At 31.9% G+C, this 27,516-nt stretch overlaps 2 protein-coding genes and 1 long non-coding RNA gene across 6 annotated transcripts; all 3 read left to right on the top strand.

Annotated features, from left to right (window-relative positions):
* Positions 1–340: 340 nt before the first annotated feature.
* On the top strand, positions 341–6,622 carry LOC146526911 (uncharacterized). 4 transcript variants are annotated; one of them, XM_085205642.1, is made up of 10 exons: positions 341–482; positions 1,472–1,660; positions 2,014–2,131; positions 2,814–2,968; positions 3,317–3,419; positions 3,758–3,844; positions 3,949–3,990; positions 4,076–4,200; positions 4,660–4,737; positions 4,818–6,622. In XM_085205642.1, the coding sequence occupies exons 4-10, from the start codon at positions 2,876–2,878 to the stop codon at positions 4,857–4,859; spliced, it is 570 nt and encodes a 189-aa protein (XP_085061768.1). In that variant the 5' UTR covers positions 341–482; positions 1,472–1,660; positions 2,014–2,131; positions 2,814–2,875; the 3' UTR covers positions 4,860–6,622. The 4 variants fall into 4 exon arrangements, with proteins under 4 accessions (XP_085061768.1, XP_085061765.1, XP_085061767.1 ...); XM_085205639.1 differs by lacking the exon at positions 2,014–2,131; XM_085205641.1 differs by lacking the exons at positions 1,472–1,660; positions 2,014–2,131 and having other exon boundaries at positions 342–482.
* Positions 6,623–7,255: 633 nt separating this feature from the next.
* LOC146526910 (uncharacterized) lies at positions 7,256–13,296 on the top strand. The gene is made up of 5 exons (XR_014879225.1): positions 7,256–7,422; positions 8,547–8,703; positions 8,785–8,924; positions 9,013–9,070; positions 9,159–13,296. It is a non-coding gene; the product is annotated as an uncharacterized LOC146526910 (long non-coding RNA).
* A 4,073-nt stretch (positions 13,297–17,369) lies between these two features.
* Positions 17,370–27,251, top strand: LOC146526909 (alpha-tubulin N-acetyltransferase 1-like). Its single transcript, XM_085205874.1, has 7 exons — positions 17,370–17,603; positions 18,562–18,711; positions 20,532–20,703; positions 21,728–21,885; positions 24,322–24,433; positions 25,503–25,537; positions 25,916–27,251. Exons 1-7 carry the CDS (start codon positions 17,500–17,502, stop codon positions 25,920–25,922), a joined length of 738 nt encoding a protein of 245 aa, XP_085062000.1. The 5' UTR covers positions 17,370–17,499; the 3' UTR covers positions 25,923–27,251.
* Positions 27,252–27,516: the final 265 nt, after the last annotated feature.

The following is a 27,516-nucleotide window of genomic DNA, read 5'->3' as shown; positions in this document are numbered from 1 at the left end:
CTACTGTGCTGATAGCACAAGTTAAATCTTACAATGGGTTCCAGAGTACATAAAACCAGAGTGAAATTATTTTATTGAATGCTGTAATAAATAGGATTGATTGATTGTATCTGGTTACTTACTGTATTCATACATTTTTGGCAATAAAGTTTCATTTTCATTTTCATTTTTCATTTTCAACATCCCTGTTGCCATTGGCACTTTTGGCGACGTGACATGCGCTCACGCAGAGGTCAACCGTCAATTCAGTCGTACGCGTTACCCCACGTGAAACGCACGTCTCTCGTTTGCTTGCCATTTTCGCCACGTGCGTTTATTAATTCTATGCTTTTCTTACAATTTCTCCTTCTTTACTTGCTTATTATGTCCTGTGAACTGTGCTTGTGCTTTGACTTTCTCTATCTCGTGCCTTCTATGGGATTGTATTGTGTGATTTGTGGAATTGTAAATTTTAATATAAATAATGGACTGTGTATTATAAAGTGAGTGATTTTTTTTATTTAATACATCTACACATCTAAATATATACCATTTAATTTTATATTTCTATACGGTTAAGGATTTTGGGTATTTTATCTATAAGGTAAAAAAAGTAACCTGTACGGTTATTTTTTTCTCATATTTGTTATATTCTCTTATCTTATCTTTTAATTTGACATGCAATTTATTCTGCCATGTTAATTACAACAGTGGCTAAGCAACAAGGAATTTTGTTTTTTTAAGAAAAGGTCTTAAATAAGCTTCCTGAACACATACATGGCGTGGGCCAGTCGTGAATCAGGGGCACAAGGAGTGCTGCAAAATAAACTCGTCGTGGGTTCGATCCCAATTCGAGGAAAAGTGGGGAACGGAGTATCTTAACACGAGGTTCCCTCTGTCTTCCCTGCTGTGTCCGGGATCTGATCAGCGGTTTGGCCCTGTTTGCGACACAAACAGACAGACAGAGTTACTTTCGAATTTATAATATAGATATGGATATATATAGATATGGATATATATAGATATGGATATATATAGATATTATATAGCATATAACTTCTTGATGCGTATCATTGAAATGTAATGATTGCCGCGAGTAAGGATCGATCCCACAACCATCGCGAGTAACGTAGTGGGATTTGAACTTGCGCCTCTTGGAAAACATCCAACTTTGGACGGATTCAAAAGAATATTTTATGTATTTTCAAAAAGAATATTTAAAAAAGTATTATGATAAAAAGTAATTATTAAAAAGTTTCAAGTTATATAGTTATTATGAGCTCATTTCAAACTGAGATAAGTAATTTTGTATGTGATAATTAATTGAAAATATACAATTGTACATATTATGTTCTAAATGAGTCAATATTAAGAAGAATAGGACGATAAGTACAATGGTAATCACATGACATTCATCTTTTCATGTAAAAAAAAATTTTGAAATAAATTTAACAACTGAAAAATAGCTTTAAAAATAGATTGCTATTGCAAGCCATCTAGGGCATATCAAAGTCATACGTGGGACGGCACCGATCGATGTTGCAGCAGCTTTCTGCCCGGCGCAATATCCGGTACCAACGGGTGACCTAAGGGTGAAAGGGTGGCCTGGTGAGCACCCCTGGTACTGTGGGGAGATGAAGTGGCATGAGGTGGGCATCGTGCTCCCTGCCCCCTAGATCAGGTGATTTCCTAGCCAGCACGTAATCGATAAGGATGCTGGCTAATAAAGTACATTCGATGAAATTTACATTTACTTGATATATTCTTTTGTTGCTATCTTCATTAGTTAAATTTAAATATTTGAATTGCGATAGTATTTATTACTTTTATTTGAATAAAGCAAATAAATACATTTTCCATTCCTGAAATCCACGGTTTGTTTAAAAGACATGATTTTTTACTATAAATTAATAATAACTCTGAAATATAAAAAAAAAATAATAATTAAAATAATATGGTTGGTAAGTTTAAATAATAAGATATGACAATAAATTTAACTTTATCAATTATTTAATTGTGACCAATAATTTTCAGTGAAATAAAAAATCTATATTTCACTTTCTGCCGAATTTTGGAGGCATTGCGTATTGAGGGGCACAACTCAACGCCGCGCTATGCCTCGACACCAGCGCGAAGAAATAGAAATAAAAACGTAAATAAATATTTCACTATATCTATATTTCATTTTCCTAAAAACAATAGTATTGCCAACAGTACTTTTCCCACGAGTTATTTCACGTAATACACAGATGGCGTTACTGAGCTGTGGAATATTCTAGAACTTCTTCCCCATAGCTTCCCCACCTACAATTGTAAACGGGGCCACCCTGCATCAACAGACATGCGCACGCAGCTCGAATCTAGGGCCAGAGAAAATCTAGGCATTGCAATTACAGTTCAGCTGCTTTGATGACGTATGTTGTTCTTCTAAATTATAGTGTTGGATTGTGTAATTGAATAAATTAAACGTGAAGTTACACACTTGGAAGTTATTAAGCAAACCAGAGCGCTTTTGGACTGTGGCCTAAGTATTTTTTAATTTTGTTATTGATAATATATATGTATACTTATACACTTATATTATTTATATTGCTTTTATATGCGACTAGAATAGCAAAGCTCATGCCTGTTGTGCGATTGTTTATATTTTTAACAGCTTTTGTATAAATCTTACAAAATAATTAATAATTTGATTGAACATGAACGTAGAACGCGTTTATCTTTTTTGTCACGTTACATTTATTATTGATTTATATGCGAATATAAATGTATGATTAGGTATATGCTTTTTAAAGAGTCCTTTCTTACTAGTTTTTTTTTTCATTAATTTTTAGGAGCCCGTCCTGAAAATTTAAAGAATCAAGTAATTAAGACTCAATCACAGCACTTAAGCACAATGGCCGACAACGAATACGCAGTTGATAACGCCGACTTAAACAACTTAGATGATGAACCAATGGCAGAGGGCAACGCTGCTGAACCACCTGTGGTTTGATATATATTTTTTCTATTTTTTCAGCTTCACGCTATATCCCGCACACAGCAGGGTAGGCAGAGGGAACCTAGTGTTAAGTTCCCCACTTTCTGCCGAATTCTGGAGGCATTGCGTGTTGAGAAATGGAAATATAAATGTAAATAAATATTTCGCTTCCTCGAGTGGGGATCGAACCCACAACCGTCACGTTGCAGTCACTCCTTTGTGCCGCTGCGCCACAACGGCCTTTTGATAGAATTTCAGAGAAGAATATGATTCTTATTATATTTTGTGTAAAGTGTACTTTCTTATTATCTAATTCTTATTCTTATTCTTCTTCTTATTCTTATTATCTCATTGCAGCAAAACGAAGCTGAAAGAGTAAACTTCAACATAAATGTTCCTTATCAAATGCGATATTTCCAACATCAGCTGCAACAAGCGCCCGCTGCTAGACCTTACTATGGTAAGACCAAATTTTGTAGAAAATATTTTTTTGCATAAATACTTATTTAATTTTTATTGTGTAATTTTTTTGAAGACAGTTTTGGTACAGGGGCAATAGCATGACGGTGTGAGTTCGAATACCACTAGAGGAAATGAAATACTTAATATGTTCATTTCTTCGCTCTGGTGTCGTTGCACAACGCGGTGTTGAATTCCGCCACTCAGCACTCATTGCCTCCAGAATTTGGTGGAAAATGGGGAGCAGCTTAGCGTTTTATCTGCCTACTCTGCTGTATAGGGAATACAGCATAAAACTATTTTTTTTTTCTATTTACACTTTATAATTTATTTTAACAGGTGATTGGGCTAGAGTGGAGCGAGACTATAGAGCAGCTGCCGAAGAGCGGGAAGAAGCCGCCGCACGTGCTGATCGCCATTCTGGGGGTAACTCAATTTTTTTATTATTTAAGTGACCACCTCTATATGAAGAAAAAGACAATCAAAGAGCCATAGGTCATTATAACTGTAATTTTTTTTTACATTTCTAGAAGGACATGAAGCTGCCGGTCATCGCGGAGAACGTGGAATGGGTATGGATGGATCTAGTTGAATTAAAATGTTTAAAGTAATCTAATGTAAATCTAATCTATTTATCAAATTATTAACTAATTTCAGGACCCCCACGATCTGTATCACCAGTGCCACCACTGCCCTTTGCCCCCGAAGAGATGAGCGACGACGAACCCGACCGGGGCGAGGAGCCCAATATTCATGACTTGGCGCATGCCATAGACAACATCGTTAGTATTTAAATAATTGGCTTTATAATTATAATATAATATATAATAATATATAATAACTAGCGGCCCGCTCGCGGTTTCACCCGCGTGAACTATGTTATTATTAATTTCTGTCTCCATGACTACGTCCTAGTGACGTCTATGCAAAATTTGACACTCCTAGCATTTGTAGTAACGAAGTTTCATACAAACTTTCGACCCCAAAAACAACCCCTTAGAAGTTGAATATTGCAAATTCCCGTCTTAGCGAGCACCTACGTCCTATAAGTAACTCCTATGCAAAATTTGAGATTCCTAGCACTTGTAGTGTCTGAGATTTCGTGATGAGTGAGTGACCTTTCGATTTTATATATATAGATATATTATATGTAACAAAATTATATGTAAAGATGAATATTATATGTGTATATTGTGTGAAATATATTGTAATTTTATTATTTTTCTTATATTATTTTTCAGAATGTCCAAGGACCACACGAGCGGCAAATTCGCCAGATGTACGAACGCGAGCAGATGCGATACGACAGACATAATTTTGTGGGTACCTTTGCAAAGATTTTTTCTAATAATTCATATGGTTATACCGATAATAATATTCAATTTTTATATTGCTACAGAATTCTTCGCCACCGGAGCCGCGGGACACATATACTCCTTAAATATAAGTCCTTTACTTTAATGATTAATTATTATTAAAAGTATTTTGTGAAAAATGTACCTATATTTAATTAAGATCTATTTTATATTAAACTATTGTATTTATAAAAAAACCTCTTGGTCTCAATTAGAAATAATATTAATTATTCTTTTATAGTTTTTTTTTAGATATTTTATTCTGATTTCTATAGTTGTTAATAAATTATATTAAACATAAGTCTGAATTAGTGTACTGTATATTACTTTTATTATATAGTACACTTTTATTGTATAGTATTGTAATTGTTAGTTTATTCATAAATTAGTTGTTATTGAGAATTTAATAGTTGTAGAGAAAATATATTTAGGTCACTCCCACTACTATAATGGATAAATGTTTCATTTAAAAATGTTAGAATAATAATAGTTAAATGAATATTCGACGTCTTGCAACATCCAAATTTTACCCTTCAACAAAGGGAATTTTCAATTGATTGCTTATTTTTTTATCTTTATTACATTAGCAAAAATAAATATTTTCTTAAGAGTATTTTGAAATCTAGCTATCGCGACGCCAACGACGGTCCGATGTTGATCCGGTCAATTATACTTGTGAACATATTTCATAAAAAAATATTTTTCATCACCTCACAATAATTTTGAATATTTTTTTATATTATAGTTATATATTAGGGCTAGGAAATTTAATTTACTAAAATTCTTGTTTAGAAATTTAATATTATGTTAAGTGTTGAACATGATCTATGATGGAAAAGTGAGCGGTAAGAGAAGTGGGGGAAGACCTCGGTTGACCTTCGAAAACAGTATCAAAGATAATGGAGGAAGATCACGTAAAAACCATGAGGGTCCCCCGGAGTGCATGTATGAAGAGGTTGATGTTGAAACCCTACCGTTTGGCGCACCGGTCCCTGACTATCCCGCTAGGGATGAAGCGTGAACCTATGTATGTATGTGTTAAACACATTGCTATGGGTATTTATTATTTATGATTTTTACTCTTAACATCTCTGGTATTACAAGAATTTGTAAGCTTTAGTTTTTATATCAGCCTAAATTAAAATAAAATGTATCTGTAAATTCTATTTTATATTGCTAACTACTACTGTTCCTCGTAAGAATAATGAAATGTATTTTTTAAATATTTCCATTAAGTTTTTTAAATAATTCTTTTGTATAATTATAGGGTATAATGTATGCGTTACTTTTCGACTGTTGATTATATGATGATGGTTATTGAATAATAACATAAGGGCAGTATATATCTCGACAGATTAGGAAAATATTTTACACAATTAGTTCGTTTTAATAAGTTAAATCATCGTGCGCACTAAATAAAATTAAATATTTTGATATCTATTTATAATGATTTATATAAAATATTATTTACAACTTTACATGTAAGAAGCTCTTTTTACATCTTTTTTTTTTATATTAGATTTAGTTTTCTTAGGTATAAAATTTTAAATTGGTTAGACAATCTAGATGCCAAATTGAGAATTTTAAATGACAAAAATTATGTATTCTTTAGAGGTAAATTATATATTATTTAAATAAGTCTAAAATTAGTTGGACAATTTAGCCGTCCCTGAGATTAGGCCTTGACGCAAGGAAATATGGAAGTAAAGATTGGAGCTTTCTTTTGATGGACAATTATTACGGAGAAGAAGGAGAAAAATGTATAAAAACTTTTGTAAAAAGAATAACATTCAATGTCATTATATATGCGTAACGAATATGACTATGAACAATAAATGTCTGGATGGTACATGCATTTTATTTAATCCTATTGTTTTTTTTTCCAAATTCGACTTTAATCAATGTTTAACTAGAGGAGACCCCCATTTGCCAAAACAAATATATAACCATTAAATGCTTTACAATCCAACACAATACGACAGTCGCCATCCACAATGAGTTAAATGTTACATAACCCCCCCTTTTAAAGTAGGGTTTTTTCCCGGGTAAAATCTATTAATTTACGAACGTTTAAAATAACGAAACAAAAAAACAATGCTTAACCAAAAAAAACAGATTACTTTTTTTAATCTTATATATGTCATATAATAAATGTGACGATGTGATTCCTTAATTTCTTTTCTATCTATTTTGAGCTCATCTACTAGTTCCTTATATATATTTGCATTACCATTATAATATTTATTTTTAATTATTGTTAGATGGAAAAATTTATTAAAATAATGAAATGATTTCAATCTTTCATTTTATTTGTTTTATGTAAAAAAAGTGGCGTTAGCATAAGACCATAAGCTAAAGGAAAAATCAATATACCTCTTTATAAACCCCCTAGTATACACCCCGTGGGGTGTGGGGTGGGAAATTCCCAGGTCGTCACACATGCGCACCATACCTGAGCCTGGATCTAGCTACCTCGATCTGGGCTAGACCTTAGGCATTCTACTTTCTGCTCTGACACTATGATGGCGTATATTGTAAATTTTATTTTCTTTTTAGTTCTGTTTGGTGTATAGTTGTAACTAAATTAGATTATATCAGTTTTATTATGAATCATTAATATTCAAAAGTGGTGACCGGATTCTTCTAATTGTAAGTATTTTTGTGAAATCATAATATATTTATTTACAATTCACATTTTATTAATATATTATTATTTATTATATTATATATATTATTTTTATTGTGTGATTTTACAAAAACATTTTATAACGTGAAACAGTAGGTTTTAGTTACGATCGTGCATCAATATATGCGAATATGATATTAGGTATATTCTTAAACTTATTTATAACTAATGCTGGTGCATTTATATTACTTATTAGCAAAATGGCGATTGATAATTTCGCACGGGCGTCGTATCTTTGCAACTGCGCCGTTACTATTAATATGGACCTTGTTCGCGATTGCGCCGATGCTCCTTGATGCAACTCAAAATGGCGCTGCATCGATTTTTATATTTGCTGAGAAATACTTAAAATACGTTTCAATTTGTTGAGAAATAAAAAAAAATAAATAAAATACTTTAGCCAAAATATAAAAAAACATGATTTGTATTATTAATTGTATATAGCTCGTCGCACCTCGCGTCTGCGCTTTAAATGAAACATACCCAAATAAAGTTCTTAAATATAGTACTCGTACATTATCAATAGAGCATGTAAGATTAAAATAATTATTTTCTTAGCTATCAGCTTCAAAATTTTTGCATTAGGTTTATATTTACATTAGACTTATATATAGTACGGGCGGCGAAATAGGATGTGACATTATTTTTTGTTTTTATCATCTTAACTTCGCAACCCAATAAATAGGTCTCTATGATGCTCTCCATCTAATACATAAATATGATCATTTAGCGAATTTCGTATTAAGATTAAGTGACTCTCACTTTCCCTACGTTCTCAGAAACATTCACTGCTCACTCTTTATCGATTTGGTCTAATTCCTTCAATATTACCTTCAATTCAGCTTTAGCTGCCAGATTATGGTATTCTTTACCAATTGAGATCTTGCCAAACGTTTACAAAAGGCACTCTTATTGTATATTTTAGTTTACATATATAATGTGTGCAATTAAATATATTGTATTATGTATTGGGTGATAACACTATTTTATATAATTTCAATACGCATAAAAAAAATTCATAATCATCATAATATTCAATAAAAAAAAAATTAAAAAAATATTCATAAAATTATATTTTTTGTTTCAGTGTGAATGATCCAAACAAGAAATCGACAGAAATAAATTTGGAATTAATCAATCAAAACTAACACCGGTGCCTTTAGTTTCTGAAGTTAATACGGAACTGCAGTTTTACAGAAACAATAAATAACAAGATGGTTCACATCTTTAGCGTCGACGACTCGGTAAATATAAAATATAATATTTATATCATCTGATTTAATTTTAAAGAAATTCTATAATAATGTAATTGTAATATTTCGCAGTTGTCCAATTATACACATACAACTCTTGGAAACATTTGGCAAACTCAAAATTATATGAAAGAACACATTACTGGACATCCTGGACACCCATGCGTAGTAATCAGCCACACATACACCGGAGGCTGACGGAGAGTTTGAAGGTAGTTAGTTATAATATATCTATATTAACATATTTAATAACTTCGTTGATGTTTGTTATATGAATTTATTAAATAAATAAATTTTTAGGTTCTCCGGCAACCTCGTCCAAAACTGGGGTCATAAAACGCAGAGAAATACGAAAAATGTAATTTCTAATTTTTTAATCTACAATTTATATATATATTAAATTAGATAATTTATCGATTTATGAAATATACTGTGCTATTTTACAGAAAAGAAGGACATTCAATGCGTCAGCTTTATGACAACAGGCCTTCCACGATGAAGATATTTTCTGGTCACCCGCAACCAAAGGGTAATTTTGTAAGATGTTTTCTCATAAGTGAGCGATGTAATTGATTAATATTAGTGTTAAATAGTTAAATAATAATCAATATAATATTTTTTCTAAAAAAAAACTAAAATAAACAAAAAAGTATGTTATAATAATTTATCATTGTCTTCCTCGTTAAACACATTATATTATTACATTTTTATTATTTTTTATATATAATTTTAAAAATATTATTAATGTTTATTTATTTGTATTTCGTATATTAAAACAAATTATATTGCTTTATGTAATATAATCATAATTTAACATATAACAAAGAAGAGAGAGAGAGAGAGAGAGCTGAGTTTATTTTTTTTGGATATCTATATTTTGTTATTTCGTATTTAAATCAAAATTATTGAACAGTTTTGGTTAATGTTAAAAAATGTTGGCTATTAATGTTATATTTAAAAAATGTTAACTATTAAAGTCTCTATTTATATAGCATTTAAAGAACATCAAATGGTGAGTAAAGCTAGATTATTAGTTATAGTGAAAAGACGATTAGACATTGCATAAATTATTTAATAAACCGAATGAGATATCTTTGTACATATTGCATAGAAGAAGCTACATATATTTGCACCATATTCAGTTTATTTATAGTTTAAACATTATTTATTCTTAATTATTTATTTCTTAATTAATATAATTTCAAAATATCAAACAAATTATTATATTATTTTGTATTGAAAGAATATTTTTTTAATTATAATTTTTACTTGGTTTTTATAACAGTATTAGGATGCTTACACCTGAATATGAATGTGACATATATAGTTTCTTCTAAAGATATCTCCTCAAAATTTTATCTTATAATTTTCTATCTCTGTCTCGCCTTTTCAATAATTTGCATTTTAAAGATATATTATTTCTTGATTAGTATAAGAATTAGGACGGGCTAATTTATAGGTTACGTGCCACCAAGTACTTCTGTGTATTATCCATAACGCTAAAATGAGAATGACTACCTTGTTAGTAAAGTTGAGGCCAGTCGTGGCGCACAGAGTGTGCTGCAAAATCGGCTGGTTATGGGTTCGATCCCCACTCGAGGAGACGAAATATTTATTTAAATTTCATCAATCTCATCAAATGAATTCAATCTTTCATCAAATGAATTCAATCTTCATTTCTTCGCTCTGGTGTCGAGACGAAGCGCGGCGTTGAGTTGTGCCACTCAACACGCAATGCCTTCAGAATTCGGCAGAAAGTGGGGAACGGAGTGTCTTAACACTAGGTTCCCTCTGCCTACCTCGCTGTGTGCGGAATAAAAAAATAATCAAAAGTAAACCACATCTATTCACACACCTATATAAATTAGCTTAGTTTCTATTAGGATTAATATAACGATAGGTTAATATCTTTAGTATAGAGTATAGATGACATATGACAGTTGCAAATCCCATGAAGTGGCACGCGTCACGCGCACAGCACGTGACAGCTACGGGCAGTAGTGTGTAAATATGTAGAACTAGAAGTAGAAGTAGATAACATTCTTCTCGATTCTTTATTCTTTATGTTGTTGTTAACATCTTGATTTTGTCTGAAATAGGTTGACGTACTTTACTTTATTGTAATTTAGATTTTTTTTGTTAATTTTTAATAATTTAAATCATGTATTCCGGTCAGTCATAAATTTTTTGCTCACTTTATTATTTTTATAGTTTATATATTAGTTTACATTTTAATGCATAATTAAATTAAAATTAAATGTGTTTGATTAACTAAAATTATTTCGTTATGTTATGTTAATAATTGTACATAAATATAACACTGTTGTCTGTTATTGGTATAAACTTGTTGTTAAGGAATTAGATATTAATAAATCGGCAAGATTGAGTAAGCTGTCTCGCCTTGAACTTGAACGGAAAATGATCGTAGTGTGTAAATACGTAGCGGCTGCTAGTCAGTCAGTAGCAGTAGATAGACAATGTAGGGTTTACGCTATTTCTATGGTAGCACTATTAGGACACTTTGCTATTAAATATATTATATTGAAAAAAGTTACTTCTAATGAAGATATAAAAAGTTTATTTTTTTGAGCTACTACTTATATTTTACTAAATAATAGCTAAAATAAATAAACTACAAAAAAAAATTATAAAATATAAAATTTACAAAAATATGAATAAAAGAATATGTTAGTTATTGTAAAGTTTAAGTAAGTTGTAAGCTACATATTTTTTGTACTTTTATAGTTATAAATAATCTTGTATATACAATAGGGTGAAATTTCGCATATACTCCTACATCCATCTAAAAAATGAAATAATTAAATACAGAGATTTTGTTTAACCTGCACTTAACAGGGTCGGCAGATGGAGAATCTGGGAACCTAGTGTTATAACACCTAGTTACTATTAAGACACTTCCGTTCCCCACTGTCCACCGAATTCTCGAGGCATTGCGTGCTGAGAGGTGGCACTCAATGCCGCGCTTTGCTTCGTTACCAGAGAGAGGAACCTACACCCGTCTCGTTTACAGTCGCACGCTTTTGCCCCTGGGGCACGACGGCGTGTTATTTACTTCACCCTATTTTATATGCAAGTTATGCTAGGAGTAAAGTATTATTTTTTGTAAACCTTATACGCAGGTCATAGTGTCGAACAGAAAGAGGATGAACTTTTTACCCTAAGTTGGCGTTATACAATCAATAACCGTATTCATTTTGATGTGGAAGTTGTCTGTATTAACTTCGATATTTATTATTCATATTTGTTTCCGTTTATTTCTTATGTTATTGTTATGGGACGTTTCTAAAGTGATGGTGAGAGTTTGTAGTTTTATTTTTTGGAGTGGATAAATATTCGTGGTGGAAGCCCCCGGTCTCGTCTGACCTTTTCCCACCCTTCTGGTTAAGAAGTCAGTCTGAAGTAGTTTTCTACTTGATGAAATTGATGAGATGGGATTTTCAGTACTTTGTAATAGGGTATTTTTACTTCTAATTATGTCCAATTATTCTCAGCAGTAAGTTTACTGCCTTTCTATATAATAATTATTTTAGAATTACTAGCTCTATTATCACCCATTTTTCCACTTTGTTAAAGTTCATGTAATGACGGTACTTACTTTAATTCTACTTCTAATACTTTATATATCCTTAGCTTTTTTTACGGTTATTTAAACCAAACCTTATCTATATAAGAATATACTAATATTTCATATTAATCGGCTATAAGGATTTTTCTTAAAAGATCTATCTTTAACTTTCTACGCTTTGCTCCGTGTTCTCGCTTGGGTGTTGTTGCTTCTAAAGATGAGGATAGGAACGAATAACGAAAAAAGGATAGGAACTGGTTGAACTCAATTTTCCTGAAACTTAAAAATGAAAGAGAAATGAAAAACCTAATATAATGATCTGACTTATACCTTATCTTTGGAGGTTACATTTTCATTTTGATAACCATTTTTAAATAATAATCGTATATCCTAGTTGTTAGTATCTAGTTGTTAGTATCTAGATCTTAGTTTTTTAAGGAATATTCCTGAGGCTTAACATAAAATTTTCTCATAATCAGCATGGCAGCAGTTAATGCCTAAGTTAAAAAAAAATAATTTGAATCTAATATTTAGTACAGTCGTTTGATACGAATTATTAAGAGACATGGAAATTATTTGGTTTTATTTGCATCTTTATAATAAAAAGGTGCTTTTTTTACAAACCTTGTAACATGTTTCTTTTTATTTATTTTCCATCTACAATTTTGATTGTTTTAATATTTAAGATATTTCTTTATAAGAACAACTAACATGTTTTCCAAAAAAAAAAAAAATAATAATTATAAGTCAATATTAATCGTTAGAATAAGAATTTTTAATATTACACTATTATTATTTATTGTATTATTATATTTTAATTTATTATTTTATTTTGTCTTTTATAAATAATGTTGTTGTTAAAACTTAAACTTTGTTTAACTTTTTGTTAATTTAACGTATTACGTTTATTCTTTTAAGTATTTTTTTTTGAGATTCGTCAATTTATTTAGTATAAATGTTTTAATTGTCTATATATTAATAAATGTTGTGATGTGTTATATTGTTTTATTAATATCAAATAGAATCCCAAATTATTAAAATTACGATATATTAAGTGTATAACATCGGTATAGATAACCGAGATAACCAAATATAAAGAATGTTTGGTTATCTTAGTTAATTTAATTAGTTTAAGGTAGTTTTAGTTATCCTTAATATACTTAAATAACATTAAATAGAAAGTAGCGGGCTATGTCGCGCAACACAAAACTTTACACCACACCAAGAAAAGAAGAAGAAGAGAATCAAAGTGTAGTTGAAATTAATTATAAACAGCAAATAATTACATAAAATTAACAATAGTTCGAAAATATTTCATACATTTATAAAACCATCAACGTTACTACCCGTTCGCATCGGTCATACCTACTATGTCGCCCGAAGGCTAGGTCATTTCGAATCAGTGACATCTCCTCAATTATTTATTAGAATGTTATATAGTAAACTATAATTTCAATCTAGATAAAATGCTAAAAATGGCTATTATATTTATTTTCATAAGGATGAATATCAAAATATAAGTTCATTTTGTGTGACGTTTTCTTAAAACAACAAAGAAACTTAGCAAACCGTTGCTTGGCAACGACGGTTGTTATTAACATGGCAAAATAAATTGCATGTCAAATTAGAAAGTATTTTAATTTATTATTATATATGTGTAATGTAATGTTATATAGCCTATAGCACTGCAGCTTTCATACAAAACAAATACAAAATAAATCGGACCAGTTGATCCAGAGATTTTAGCGTTCAAACAAACAAACAAACAAACCCTTCCGCTTTATTATATTAGTATAGATTAGTATAAATTTTTCAAGACGGAAAGAACTAGAACGAACCTTGGACAAAATAGTCCCATTAATCGCATCTCTCGTTCATTTAATGAGTACTTGAAAGAAGATGTGAAGACGGGCTCTCAGTTTTCTTAAGAAAATGCAACCATATACTTAATATACTAAATAATAAACTTAATTAATAGAATTAATTGTAATTGATTGTTACTATTATGTAATTTTAAGTAATTTTATATTTCTGTTATTTAATTAGATATTATTATTTTTTCTATAGTGTAAATTAATCACCTGTATATACTTTTATTAAATTAGTGAATCAATTTTACATTTTTAAATATAAATTATTATAAAAAAGATACGTTAAAAATATGAAAAAAACCACTCTTCCGAGGGCGGGACAAGGGTCCAAACCATCGGTGGCTAGGGCTCCAGAGAGAGGAACCTCCGCACAATACGTGCCATCTCAAGTAACACTGCCTTCTGTATCCGGTTCTTGATCCAACAGCTAAGCGATAGCCTCTTAAGGTGTTGGTCGAGGCTTTTCGCTATTAAACCGTTAACCGAAACCACTATCGGCACAATGATAGTCGCATTGACATCCCACATGGCGGTAATCTCATGGGCTAGGTCCAAATATTTAGATTGTTTTTCTTTTTCGGCCTTCACGAGATTTTCATCATGTGGGATAGTAACGTCAACAATCACTGCGCGGCGCGCCACTCGGTCTACTAGTACTATATCAGGTCTATTGGCAACAATATACCTGTCAGTAATAATAGACCGATCCCAGTAGAGCAAAGCACAGCTATTTTCAAGAACTGACATGGGATTGTACCTGTAGTAAGGCACCTCCAATTCTACAAGGCCATATTGAAGAGCAAGTTGCTGGTGTATTATCTTGGCTACTTGATTGTGTCTATGCAAATACTCACCATTAGCAAGATGAGAACAACCAGAGACAATATGTCTGAGGGACTCCCCAGGTCGATGACACGCCCGGCAGATGTCGATAGTGCCATCTTTCATAATATGTCTCTGGTAGTTCCGTGTCTTGATAACTTCGTCCATAATTGCACAGACAAAACCTTCAGCTTCTCCGAAAAGATCCCTGAACTGTAACCAAGATAATGATGAAGCAGTATCCACGTCCTGGCCCACTAGGGCTCTATGGAATCTACCATGCAGCTCCTTGCTCTTCCATACAGCCATGCGATCAGAAGTAGTAAATAATACAGGCCGACGCCAGTTCTCTTTGTCCAAGGAAAGAGGAGTAAGGCCTTTGTCAACTGTTACCACATCCTTGTGCATATCCACGTCAATCTTGAGAAAATATTCTCTAAGACTGCATACCTCGTGGTCATGGAGGAATCATTGTTATTATTGATGATGAATATTGTGTTCTCCTATAATCAGTTGTACATAATAGTATAAGTATATCCTAAGAATGTATGTAATGTAAACCAATACGTACGACAGTTGGAGATCCGTATAAATAAATAAATAAATAAATAGATAGGGATTAGTGATAATGAATCTTCAATATCGCATAGTAAAGAAAAGGCTACCGACACTTCGTCAATGTTATTAATTATTCTTACGTCTTTACGCCACATATTAGAGGAGAACAACGAAAAAATAAAGTGATGATTGAAAAATGATTGGTGATGATTCAAAAAAACTATTAGAATAAAAAACGTTATGTTTGCGATTTAGATTTAGAAGATAATACTGTGATAAGGAAAATTCAATAAAGAGTGTCACTTGGCTATATGTATATTTATAGTTGTTAGTATAATGTAAATAGTATAGAGTGAAATAGAGAAGTATTTTTACGTTTTTACACATACTAACAGTTATTTTTTCCATATATGTATTTGAAATATATATTTTGTAAAAGAAAAACAATAATAAAATCTTGTATGTATTCATAAAATTTGCAGTAATACTAAATTTATATTTTAATTTTAGCATAAAAATATTTTTAATAATTATGTTGCAAAACAAATAGTAAAGGAATACCAGCAAAAACAAATTATATCATTTATAATTACATTATATTATTATACAATTACTTTATAATTTGCTAATAATGATCTATTAACAACCTAATAACAAATCACATCGACTACAACTCATATAGCCTCACGTTTGCGAGGGCAAAATGTGCCTTCACCTTCAGGTTTAAATTTGTAACTTTTAATAGCAAAGCAAATGAAAAGGGCGGACATTTTGACGTTGACAGTTGACACATTGCAGTACTATATTTGACAGTTGACATATTGTAGTACAGAAGTCTCCTAAGTGTAGATATAATATGTAGCTTACAGTAAATGTTACATATAATTATAATTAACTAAAAAGTAATGTCCGAACCATATACGAACCGAACATAAAGAACGATTGCATTGCACACTTAAAATATGCGAATAAAAATTCAGGTATAATTCGATGCTCATGACATAAAATAATACATTGAGCGACCGTGGACATTCAACTAAAAACATGGAGTTTAAGACGAATTGCCGTTACTGAACAAAAAAATAAATAATTGTTTCATTCCTCTAAAATAAGGCATCGTAATAAATAATTCATTAATTCGTAAAATCACTTCATCAGAAAGAAAAAGAAAAACGAAACATGTACAGTCCCTTTATACCGACATGCTTCAGCTGCAGACACCCGAGAATTAATTATCTGGATCCTAAAAGTATTTTATTGTTTTTAAAATAATTGAGCAAATATTTCAGTCATCCATTCAATAAATAATAAAATATTGTATAATAATTATTAATAACAATAAAAGTAAATTATTTAATGACGCATAGCTTCTTGGCGGAAAGTTGAACGGTAGACAGGTTGTCAGTTAACAGTTTTCTGTGTAATGTGCTATGGTCGGTATGGTGAAAATGTTTCTATGGAATGACAAGGTCATTTTGAAATATAATTTCTAAGAGTAATAAATACACAAATGACTTCATCTTTTACTCATGTTTTAAAAAGTTCTACGGGGCCACAGTGGGAAAGAGCCATTTTTATTTTTAAATAAATTAATATAGACGAATAATATTCACATCTTCGAAAAGGACACGCACTTGGTTTTATCTAGCGTAATTTGTACATATATGATTCTGTAATTTTACTAGGTTTAAGTGCTACTATATACTGCTAAGGATAATTTGGCACACCAGTTTATATTAAAAACGAATTAAGAGAACCATAGAATTCAACATAACACTAGAGTGTGGTATTGTCTATTGTCGTAGATACACTGTCCTGTCATAATTTATTTAATCTGTGGTTTGTAACAATAAAAGTGTTAAATTCGTTATATATTTTTTACCATTCTTCATGTTTTTAGGAAAAGTTTAAATTATTTTAATTCCAAGTACATTTTTGAAAATTACAACAATGGATCAGATGCTGCCAGTTAATGAGGTTCTGAGGGATAAAATAACTAAATTAGATTACACTCTGATACCATGTGGATTTAACAGAAATGACCGGGATTTAGGGTAAGAAAATTCACATGCTTAAATAAATTTATTAAATATGAAAAAAAATTATAGTTAACAAAATACGATAGAAGAAACTTTATTTAAGTTAAATGTTATAATTTAGAAAAACTGAATATGTGACAAGCCTGGTCAATGTTTTCGGTTTTTATTACAGTAAAGCGATAAGTTATACTTGAATAGACTTTTGATATTATAGACCTACAATGAGATATAAAAACAAAATTCAAACAAGAAAGCCAAGAACTGCCTGACTACCTGATACAGAATTAAAAATATTATGTATGAGGGTAGTTATTTAATAAGTTGCCAAATAGTATAAAGACATGTGCAACAGTAAAAGAAATTAAGAAAAATCTTCCAATTATATGTATACTCCTTGCTTAATTAATTTTTATTTATTTATTAAAATAATACCGAACAATTTGTTACATTCAAACACTGAAAGTTATTTATTTAACATAATTTTAAGTAGTTATATATTAGTATTTAAGCGAACATTATTCTTTTTTTGTGAATAAATATCTATAACCATATATTAGTCACTGTCTTCCCCATTTTGACCCTTGGGTTGCATTCTTAAAAATCTATATCATTGTATTACAAACTCTTGGATAATCTTGTCGTTTTAATTTAATCTCATGTAAATATCTATGTTTTGAGTCTGATATTTCCGGTTGCCTTTTTCTATTTGGTGTTAAATGTTTATGTATTTTCACTTGAGCTAGACTTGATTCTCATTAGCGCGAAAGCCTCCATTTTGGGCTTTGTCATGTTACCAAAGACCTCACTTTATCAATTGAAAAAAAATTAAGTGAAAATTTTACCCACAACCATCACATTTATTTTATTGTTAATTACCAAGCTGCTGCACTACAGTTGATATTATCATAATTTATTTTTATAAAATATTCATATTTTTAAATGTTTCTATAAGATGCAACCTTTTGTTTCATAGGATTAAATTAAAAACCCTATGCAAGCTGATTGACTCTCTGGGAGAGAAGTCTGCAAGGTCACAAAAGCTGAACAATACCATAACAACAGCGGAAAAATTCCGAAATTCCTCACATTATGTGTACATTCTAAAAGATGCAGATGCGAATAAGTAAGTTATATTTCATTTTACACTGCATTTATGTTTTTTACTTAAAATGTTAATCATTTTAGTTATGTTATTGGTTAACATTTCTTTTTGATATTAAATGAATAGCATTTTTTAAGTTCTTATAATAATCTTATATTGCACAGTTTGAATTCTATTTATTCCATTATATTTAAATATTTATTTTGTTATACAATTTTTATTTATGTTGTTTACTTTTTTCTTAATTCTATTATATAATTTTGTCTGAAACTTTATTTAAATAATATTTACATGTCAAATAAGACTATTTTTAAATAACAAAAACTACAAAATATTATAATGTTTCTATTTATTTATTCTATTTATTTTAAATTATAAAAATGTATTTCAAGAAGTGATCAATATTATTAATTCTATCTATAACAGTTACATTTATATTTGGTTAAAGTGAAATTTATAAAATATCCAAATGTGGAAAAAATTTTTAAAAATATTTTCTAGTGCAATAACATGTTTAAGTAGCAAATAGATTACTGTGCCAATTATAAGTAAATTTAAATATGGCACACACTACGCTTGAAGAACATTACATTTATTTCTAATATGTTCTTGTTACTATAATTTTGCTGTCTTCTGTACTGTAAATATTCATAAAACATATTGTTAGCTAATATTATTAAGATTGAGGCTGTCATGGCGCTGTGGCACAGCATGAAACTGTAACCAAAAGATTGTGGGTTCAATTCCCACTTATATAAATAAATCATTTATTATTTTGTCCTCTGGGGACAAGAGTTCTAGTTTAGTTTTTTTATTAGTTTTTTTTATTTTAGTTTAGAATTTAGTTATTTTTGTTTTTTTATATTGCAGGGTAGGCAAACTTCCCCCTGCCTACCCCACAATGTGTTGATTAGAGTTAATAGCTGAAAAAAAATGTAGTAGTTATCTATGGTTTGACCCAAAGTATGCAACAAATAGCAAATAGTATGGCAAAATATTTTAAAATATTTTGCCTAATGTTAACTTATTAATAAAATTTATAAACTTTTTAATATAATATGAAAGCTGTTGCTGCCAACCTGATGTTATTATTTTACGAAATTTTGACACAATGTCTGTAGAAGTTCAAAATGTATCTTATCATTACTATCGTCTCAAATATAAGAATGTAACAGGCAGAACTACTACAGAAGCTTCCCTCGTAGTTGCTGCAGTAACTCCACGGTCCGCTCGGTAGGTGCTCTGTCAGGTGTGACCACATTCGAGCGTGACGCTATGCTATAATATTGTATTGGATATTCTGTTTTACGCGGGAGGTATATAGAGTTTAAAAGCATGCTTTATATAAAAATGTCGGTCTACGATTTGAAATACTGGGATTTAGTTAATTCTTGAAAGACCTTAGGAAAATTACTTTCTATCTGTATGTTTCACCTAATCCCGGAAACCACTGGACGACTAACGACTACTGTTAATAAATAATTCACGATAATATTTTTCTATATTGAAAAATATGCTGGAAATGCTAGCAAAAAAAAAATGTAAAGTTTTTTTTAACACGTTTATATTATGTACCTAAAACAAATAATTCTATTGAATTCGTATAAACTATGTCAAACAAACGCAAGCGTCAATTTCTCATTGCGCTAATTGCCAAATCAAAATGCTTGTTCCTCTTTATACTATACACACTGTAATATAATTCTGTACGAGTTTTCGTCGGGGCTATACTATATACTAATAGAATATACTACTTTCGGTAAGGGTATGCAAGTAGAATTTGAGACGCTGTACTAAGAATATTGATTTTAGTTTCATATTTTTCTTTATTTACCAATCAGAGGCAACGGAGAAGCTATTGGGTTTCTGAAAGTCGGCCACAAGCATCTGTTCCTGTTCGACGAGAAGGGCGAGGCGCAGGAAGTGGAGCCCCTATGTGTTCTGGATTTCTTTGTTCTCCAGGACTGCCAGCGGCGCGGATACGGGAAGGTGCTGTTTGATCATATGTTACAGGTAAGTTTTAAATTAATAAAACATTTTTTTTATTTGTAATGATGTAAAAAAAACATCCTTCAATTTTAATCTTTATTTGTAACATCTAATTCGAAATTTAGATATATTTGGAGTCCAATCGTGGCACAGGGGCACAAGTGTCTGTACATGCGACTGGTAGTAGGTTTGATCCCCACTTAAGGTAATCAAATATTTATTTAAATTTATTTTTTATTTCTTCACTCTGGTTCTGCGTGTTGAGTTTCGCCACTCAACACGCAATGTCTCTAGAGTTTTGCGAAAAATGACGTCAGAAAAAACAAAAAATAGCGTCAGTTTTGTAGATGGGAGAGGGTACACTAGGTTTCCTTTGCCTACCTTGTAGTGTGACGTACGTACGTGTACGAAATAAGAGCAAAATATCGAAAATACGCTTTAGAAAATCAGACCTATCCGACTATATATAGGCGTAAAATTATAAAGAAAATATATTCAAATACAAAGCCAATTCTCTAGTATTTGAATATATTTCCATCATGCCTCATCATCACTCACATAAAATGTGAAAAAATACATTTTACCGTATCAAGTCATAATACGACGGATAAATACGGTTAAAGCGTTATTACGTCATGTCCTTGTTCTTACCATATGCGACAGGATATTGAGATATATGTAGATAAGACTAGAAACTGAGAGTGAGGACTATGAAATGTAGGTATTTTATATTAGTGTAGTCCAAATAAGACAAGCCGCGAACCTTTACTGTACTTGGTGGCTCTGTCACAGCGTGTGATTAACGCGACGGTTGTCGGTTCGATTTTCACTCCAGGAGATCAAATATTTCTATATTAATATTTTCATTATTCTTGGCATTCTGGCGTACAGACATAGAGCTACGTTGAATTCCGGTATTCAACACGAAATGTCTCGAGAATTATTCGGAAGGTGGGGAACGGAGTGTTTTAACCCTACGTTCCCTCTTCCTACCCTGCTATGTATATGATATAGCGTAAAGTTATATATATATATTTTACCATTTTAGGATTTAAATGCAACACCTCAAGAACTGGCGATCGACGGACCATCGTCGAAAATGAAAATGTTCCTGTGCAAGAACTATGGCATCGAAAACCTCGTGCGGCAAAATAATAACTTCGCCATTCCACCGCAGTTCTTCTCATTCGCAGTTCCTTGCATTAAGTGAGTTATGGATCATTTTTTATATAACATCTTATATAATTAGAGTTGTTTGGGAAAAATTATTTTATATGAAATCTTTAAAAGTTGTTTTATATGAAATCTTTAAAAGCCAATAAGTTAGTGAATCCGGTTGTCTATGATTCCATCTTACAAATACTTATTATGTATTTTTTTATTATTTTTTATAGTTGCCTACTAATTTATTTATAAATATTACTTAATGTAACTACTACCATTTAAGCGTACCTGTTTTCGAAAATGACAACAGATGTATTGCGATACTATGTGTGGTCCTTGCAAGGTTTCTTGACATCATGATAATATAAAAATAGACAGATAAAAGTACTCCTAATGTTTGTTTCCTACTTAAGTAGACATGTTTCCTTTTTAATTTACAATATTAGAACTATTAGGTACATATATAAAAACACACCACACACATAGGTTCAATAAAAAAAAAAGTACATTATTTCTATGGTTTTTTTAGAGAGTGTTTAGCTACAGCTCTGTCATATACTTAGAACCCTACAAATTCCCGACCATACTATGAACTGTTGTAAGCGTGGAAATCGTTGGGCTCTCTTGGTGTGCTCATGCTTACTGACCTTTTTAACCATATCTTGAACACTGGTAAGTTGCCGCATCAGTGGCGGCTTAGCTTTATTACCCCTATTTAAAAGGGAAGGGGCAGTGTTCAAGATTGTGGTAGTTATAGGGGCATTAAGCTTATGAGTCATACCATGAAGCTCTTCGAGCGCATGATCGACCTCAGGCTCCGCCGAGAGTGTACTGTCTCTGAGTCTCAATATGGATTTCAGCCAGGATCGGGTACCATGGACGCCATTTTCGCCCTCAGAATTTTGATGGAGGCATACAGGGAAAAAAGGAGAGCTCTGCATGTGGCCTTTTTAGATCTGCAGAAGGCTTTTGACTGTGTGTCTCGTCAGTGTATCTGGTGGGCATTGCGATCCCTGAGGCCTATATTGAGATTATCAGGGGCATGTACCACGATTCCGCTTCTATGGTTAGGACTGCTGTTGGCGACACTAGACCCTTACCGATTACGGTGGGGGGGTAGTGCTCGATACTGTCTCGGCTCACTTCCAGGACAAGCCTCCATGGCTGATGATGTATGCCGACAACATAGCACTCATTGCCGAGAATCGATTGACGCTGGAGCGTAAAGTGAACCTCTGGAAGGGTACGCTTGAGAACGGCGGTCTTAAACTAAATGTGTCGAAGACAGAGTACATAGCCTGCGGGAGCCGGGACTCGAGCACCATCCTTATAGGTCCTGAGCCAGCCGTTAAGTCGGAGAAGTTCAGGTACCTTGGATCCGTTATGCACGAGTCTGGAGGCATCGACCACGATGTCCATGGCCGGATAAGCGCTGCCTGGGCCAAATGGCGGGAGGTCACTGGTGTGGTCTGCGACCGCAGAATGCCGCCCAAGCTCAAGGGGCTGATATACAAGAGCATTGTCCGACCGGTTCTTTTATACGGCAGCGAATGTTGGCCATCACTATCTCGGCACACTCTGGAGCTTCACGTCACGGAAATCAAGATGCTGAGGTGGATGTGCGGCGTAACGCGGTCTGACCGCATACGCAACACATTCATTCGAGGTAGTCTTGGGGTCCGTGACGTAGCGGATAAGCTCCAAGAGCGTCGCTTGAGATGGTTTGGCCACGTTACGCGCCGGCCTAAGAACTATGTCGGACGCAAGTGCCTTGCTATACCAGTTCCTGGGGTGGTTGGATGTCGTGATGCAGGACATGAGAGCCAATGGTCTAACCACCGAGGACGCAAAAGATCGTGCAAAGTGGAGTAGGTTGAGTAGGAAGGCAGACCCTGGTAACAGCCGGGATTAATGCCAGGAAGAAGGAAGGGAACTATGAACTGTTGTCGTTTTGGCCATATTAAGCTCAGTATCGTTCAAAGCATAGATGCTATAGACGTACTCAGTCTCACAATGGTGATTCGTGTTGTTACTAAAGAGTCCTCAAGATGTTTGCGTATTGCAAACAAAGCATTTTAGAATTGACAAGGCTTGTCCTGAGTATGCGAGGCACGAGGCATACTAGGCAAGATCTATCAAAATTTTTGTCTCTGGATTATATATCCTACATGGACGCTTCCTCTCGTTTTCCATCCGTCCAAAAATTCTATGCTGACGTAGCAAAAGAATGCATGTGGCACTCGCGAATACTCGTTTGGAATAATCACTGGAAGTAATTAAAATCTTATAAGGGTAAATTTTATGCAACTATACAACCTGAATCAATCAAAAAATTACTGAACGGATTAACTCGACTGACTCCATGTCGGAATGAGGCGTGTGCGGCGTATCCAAGTCTAAATATCCATACGCGAGTAGTGACGGGTTAGGGTAATAACACATTTGTACTAATATGTTTAATATTCCACATATGAGCAGGCCGAGCAGAAACCCTGTCCGCAGGCCGAGCAGAAGCCCTGTCCGCAGGCCGAGCAGAAGCCCTGTGCCCAGGCGGTTCGCCGCGACCACTCCGGCCTCAACTATCGCTAGTGTAAGCATCTCACGCTTTTTTTCTTTCAGCTTCACGCTGTATCCCGCATACAGCAGTTAAGATAACTTAGTGATGTCCACTTTTCATGGCATTGCGTGTTGATTGAAGGAACTCAACATCGCGCTTTGCCTTCCTACCAGAGCGAGGAAATGAAAATATTAATAAATAATAATTCACTTTTTTAAATTTTCAATTTTAATTTTTCCGACGAACGAATAATGATAGTGAGGTTTATTATAGTACTTGTTGTAGTAATTGAAGTGTCTTTTATAATCCGCGCCAGGCGGCGTTCATCTATATATATAAAAGGACTTGTCCTCACTGACTGAGGTAAGACGCACGCACAGCCGTAACCGATGTGCGTAGAAACGTGAAGTTTGGACAGATGTTTACTTTCGTAATCTGGCTATCCACTAAGAAGGGATTTTGAAAAATTTTAACCCTAAAGGGGCGAAATAGGGGTTGAAAGTTTGGATTAGATACGGGTTGGATTTTTTTTTAAATCGATCGATCGATCGAACCGATTTTTATAAAATTGTATATTCAGACTCTTAAAAGTATTTAATTGAACTCGTGTTTCACGATTTTTTAGAATTTACCCCCTAAGGGTGCTAATAAATGGTTAAAAGTTTAAATGGATTTTTTCTTAAATCGCCACAGATTTTTATAAAATTTGAAATTTAGACTCTTAAAACTCTTTCATTGAACAAATGTTTCGTGGTTTATTTTAATTCATTCCCTAGGGGTGCAAATAAGGGGTTGAAAGTTCGTATGGAAAAATCTTTAAATCGCCACCGATTTTGAAATTGAGACTTAAAAATATTTCATTGAACACGTGTTTAATGGTTTATTAGAATTCACCCCTAAGGGTGCAAATAAGCAGCCGAAGCTGCGCGCGTCCCCCAGTATTATATAGAATCATTAATATTTTAAAGTTACTACTCTACGTATTTATGCCATCTTTGGAATATTTTGTAACGAAGAAATGATGGGTTTTTTTTTGGAAAGTATGTGAATTATTAAAAAAATTGTAAATTTCATATTTAATAATGCTAATATAATTTTTTAGGTCATCCATGGCGATCACTGTCAGAACAATGACGGGTAAGTTCTTATTGTAAATATAAAAAAAAAATGTGTATTTTAATATTTAACATAAGTATAAAAACATTTTTCTTTATGAGATAAAAATAATATTGTAAATAAATGTATTTATGTGATCTATATCTACTATGAGAGCATGCTTCCATTTTTAATTGGTAAATGCAGACGTCACATGCAATTTTTTTATGATTTTAAATAATTATCTTTGTTTCGTTTAATATTTATTTTCTTTAATTATTAATTATTGTATGGTGTTTAAATATTTTTTATCATTTAGTAAAAATTATATAAGTAACGTAACCATACACATTTGTAAAACATTTTATTTTATTAAAATTATTCCTTTTTATTTATTGATTTACTTTTCAATTATTTCAGCTCATAGAATCCATCATGATAGAATTTAAGAATCGGATTACAATACTTAAATAATGTATAATTATACGTTTTTTTTTATTTAGATGTGTTTGTCTTGTATTCCGTTATAATATTTATGTATGTGGTTGAGGATATTATGAATGGATTTAAATCGTTGTATGATAAACCGACTTGCGAAGCCTTCTAAGATAATTTTAATTTAAATTATTATTTAACAACGACGGATGTATTGATGAACATGCAGGTGCCGGCCTGTCACGATGGTCTTAGCGGTATTTAAATTATTATATTGAGGCAAGTCGGGGCGCAGGCGCAGTTGTGTGACTCGAGGAAATGAAATATTTATTTAAAGGAATATTTTCATTTGTTCACTCTGGTGTGGCAAAGCGCAGCGTCTAGTTCTGCCACTCTAATGCTGAATGCCTCCAGAATACACCAGTGAATGTTCCCTCAGCCTACCAGCGGGGTAGTGTGCGGGATACAGAGGGAACATTCATATATGTTTAGTGAGTTGTTTTCTCTTTGACGATATTTGATTTTTGATCTCAATTTTTGTGTTTTATATATAAATTAACAAAGGCTTTAGACGCAGGTCAGTTTAAAAAAAAACGATTTAAACAATATTTAGTTATAACCCATATTTAGTTAGTATTCAAGTTATGTGTTATGGATGGGTAGATAATATTAATATATTTATAAATAATTGAAACTATATTTGATTTGTCGTTTCAAAATGTTTTATAAATTATATTATTTAAATAATAATACAATTTGCAGCTTCCACGTTGAAATTAACGAATATATTTAATAATTATAAGAGATATGTATAACCTTTCAAATTATAAGTAACTGTAAAAAGACACGAGATCTATTGTAATGGACGCACTGTGATATGATTTTTAAAAGATATTTAAATATATAATGTTAGTTATTTAATAATTCGATTCATTTTGTCATCAATTTGTTTTCTTTTTTTTTTTAAGTGTATCCATGTGTGTTATTTAAGTTTGCACAAACTTCATTGTTGTACAAACTGATTTTATATAATATATATACATTTCTTGTTTATTGCATGCGTTTTGTCTTGTTTCTTGCATGTGTTTTATTTCGTAGCATTCATATTGATTTTGTTATATTTTTCTTTTTATAAAAGAATTGAGTATATTAAATATATTTATTAAAAAGTTTAAAATATGACTTTAATCTGTGGGTTAGTTAAATTGTGAATTATTTATTTTTAATATAGCTACTGATTGAAATAAAAAAAATCAATATTGTTAACAATTAATAATATATATAAAAACAATAATAATTAATAAAAAATCATTTTGGATAATACAGTGTTTTTGTCAGCACCACTTTAAATGAAGACACAGTTTTAACTACTCTATAAAAGTCTAATACAAATAAATAATAAAATTATAGTTGTAAAATAAAACGCCATTTGTCAAGAACGACGCACGCACACATAAACCTATCCGCAGGGACACCGCCGCACACGCCTCATTCCGAAACCGAATCGTAGTTATTGGCGATAAAGTTCAAAGTTGTTTAATTTTTAATAGTATTTGTACAGTTGTAGTATGTGTTTACGTTAATCC

The sequence above is a fragment of the Heliconius melpomene genome, chromosome 21, assembly GCF_056956725.1.
Source record: "Heliconius melpomene rosina isolate 202511_hmr_F chromosome 21, ASM5695672v1, whole genome shotgun sequence".
NCBI classification, from domain to species: Eukaryota; Metazoa; Arthropoda; class Insecta; order Lepidoptera; family Nymphalidae; genus Heliconius; species Heliconius melpomene.
Note: the sequence above shows the minus strand (reverse complement) of the source record. Positions and strands in the feature narration are given on the sequence as shown.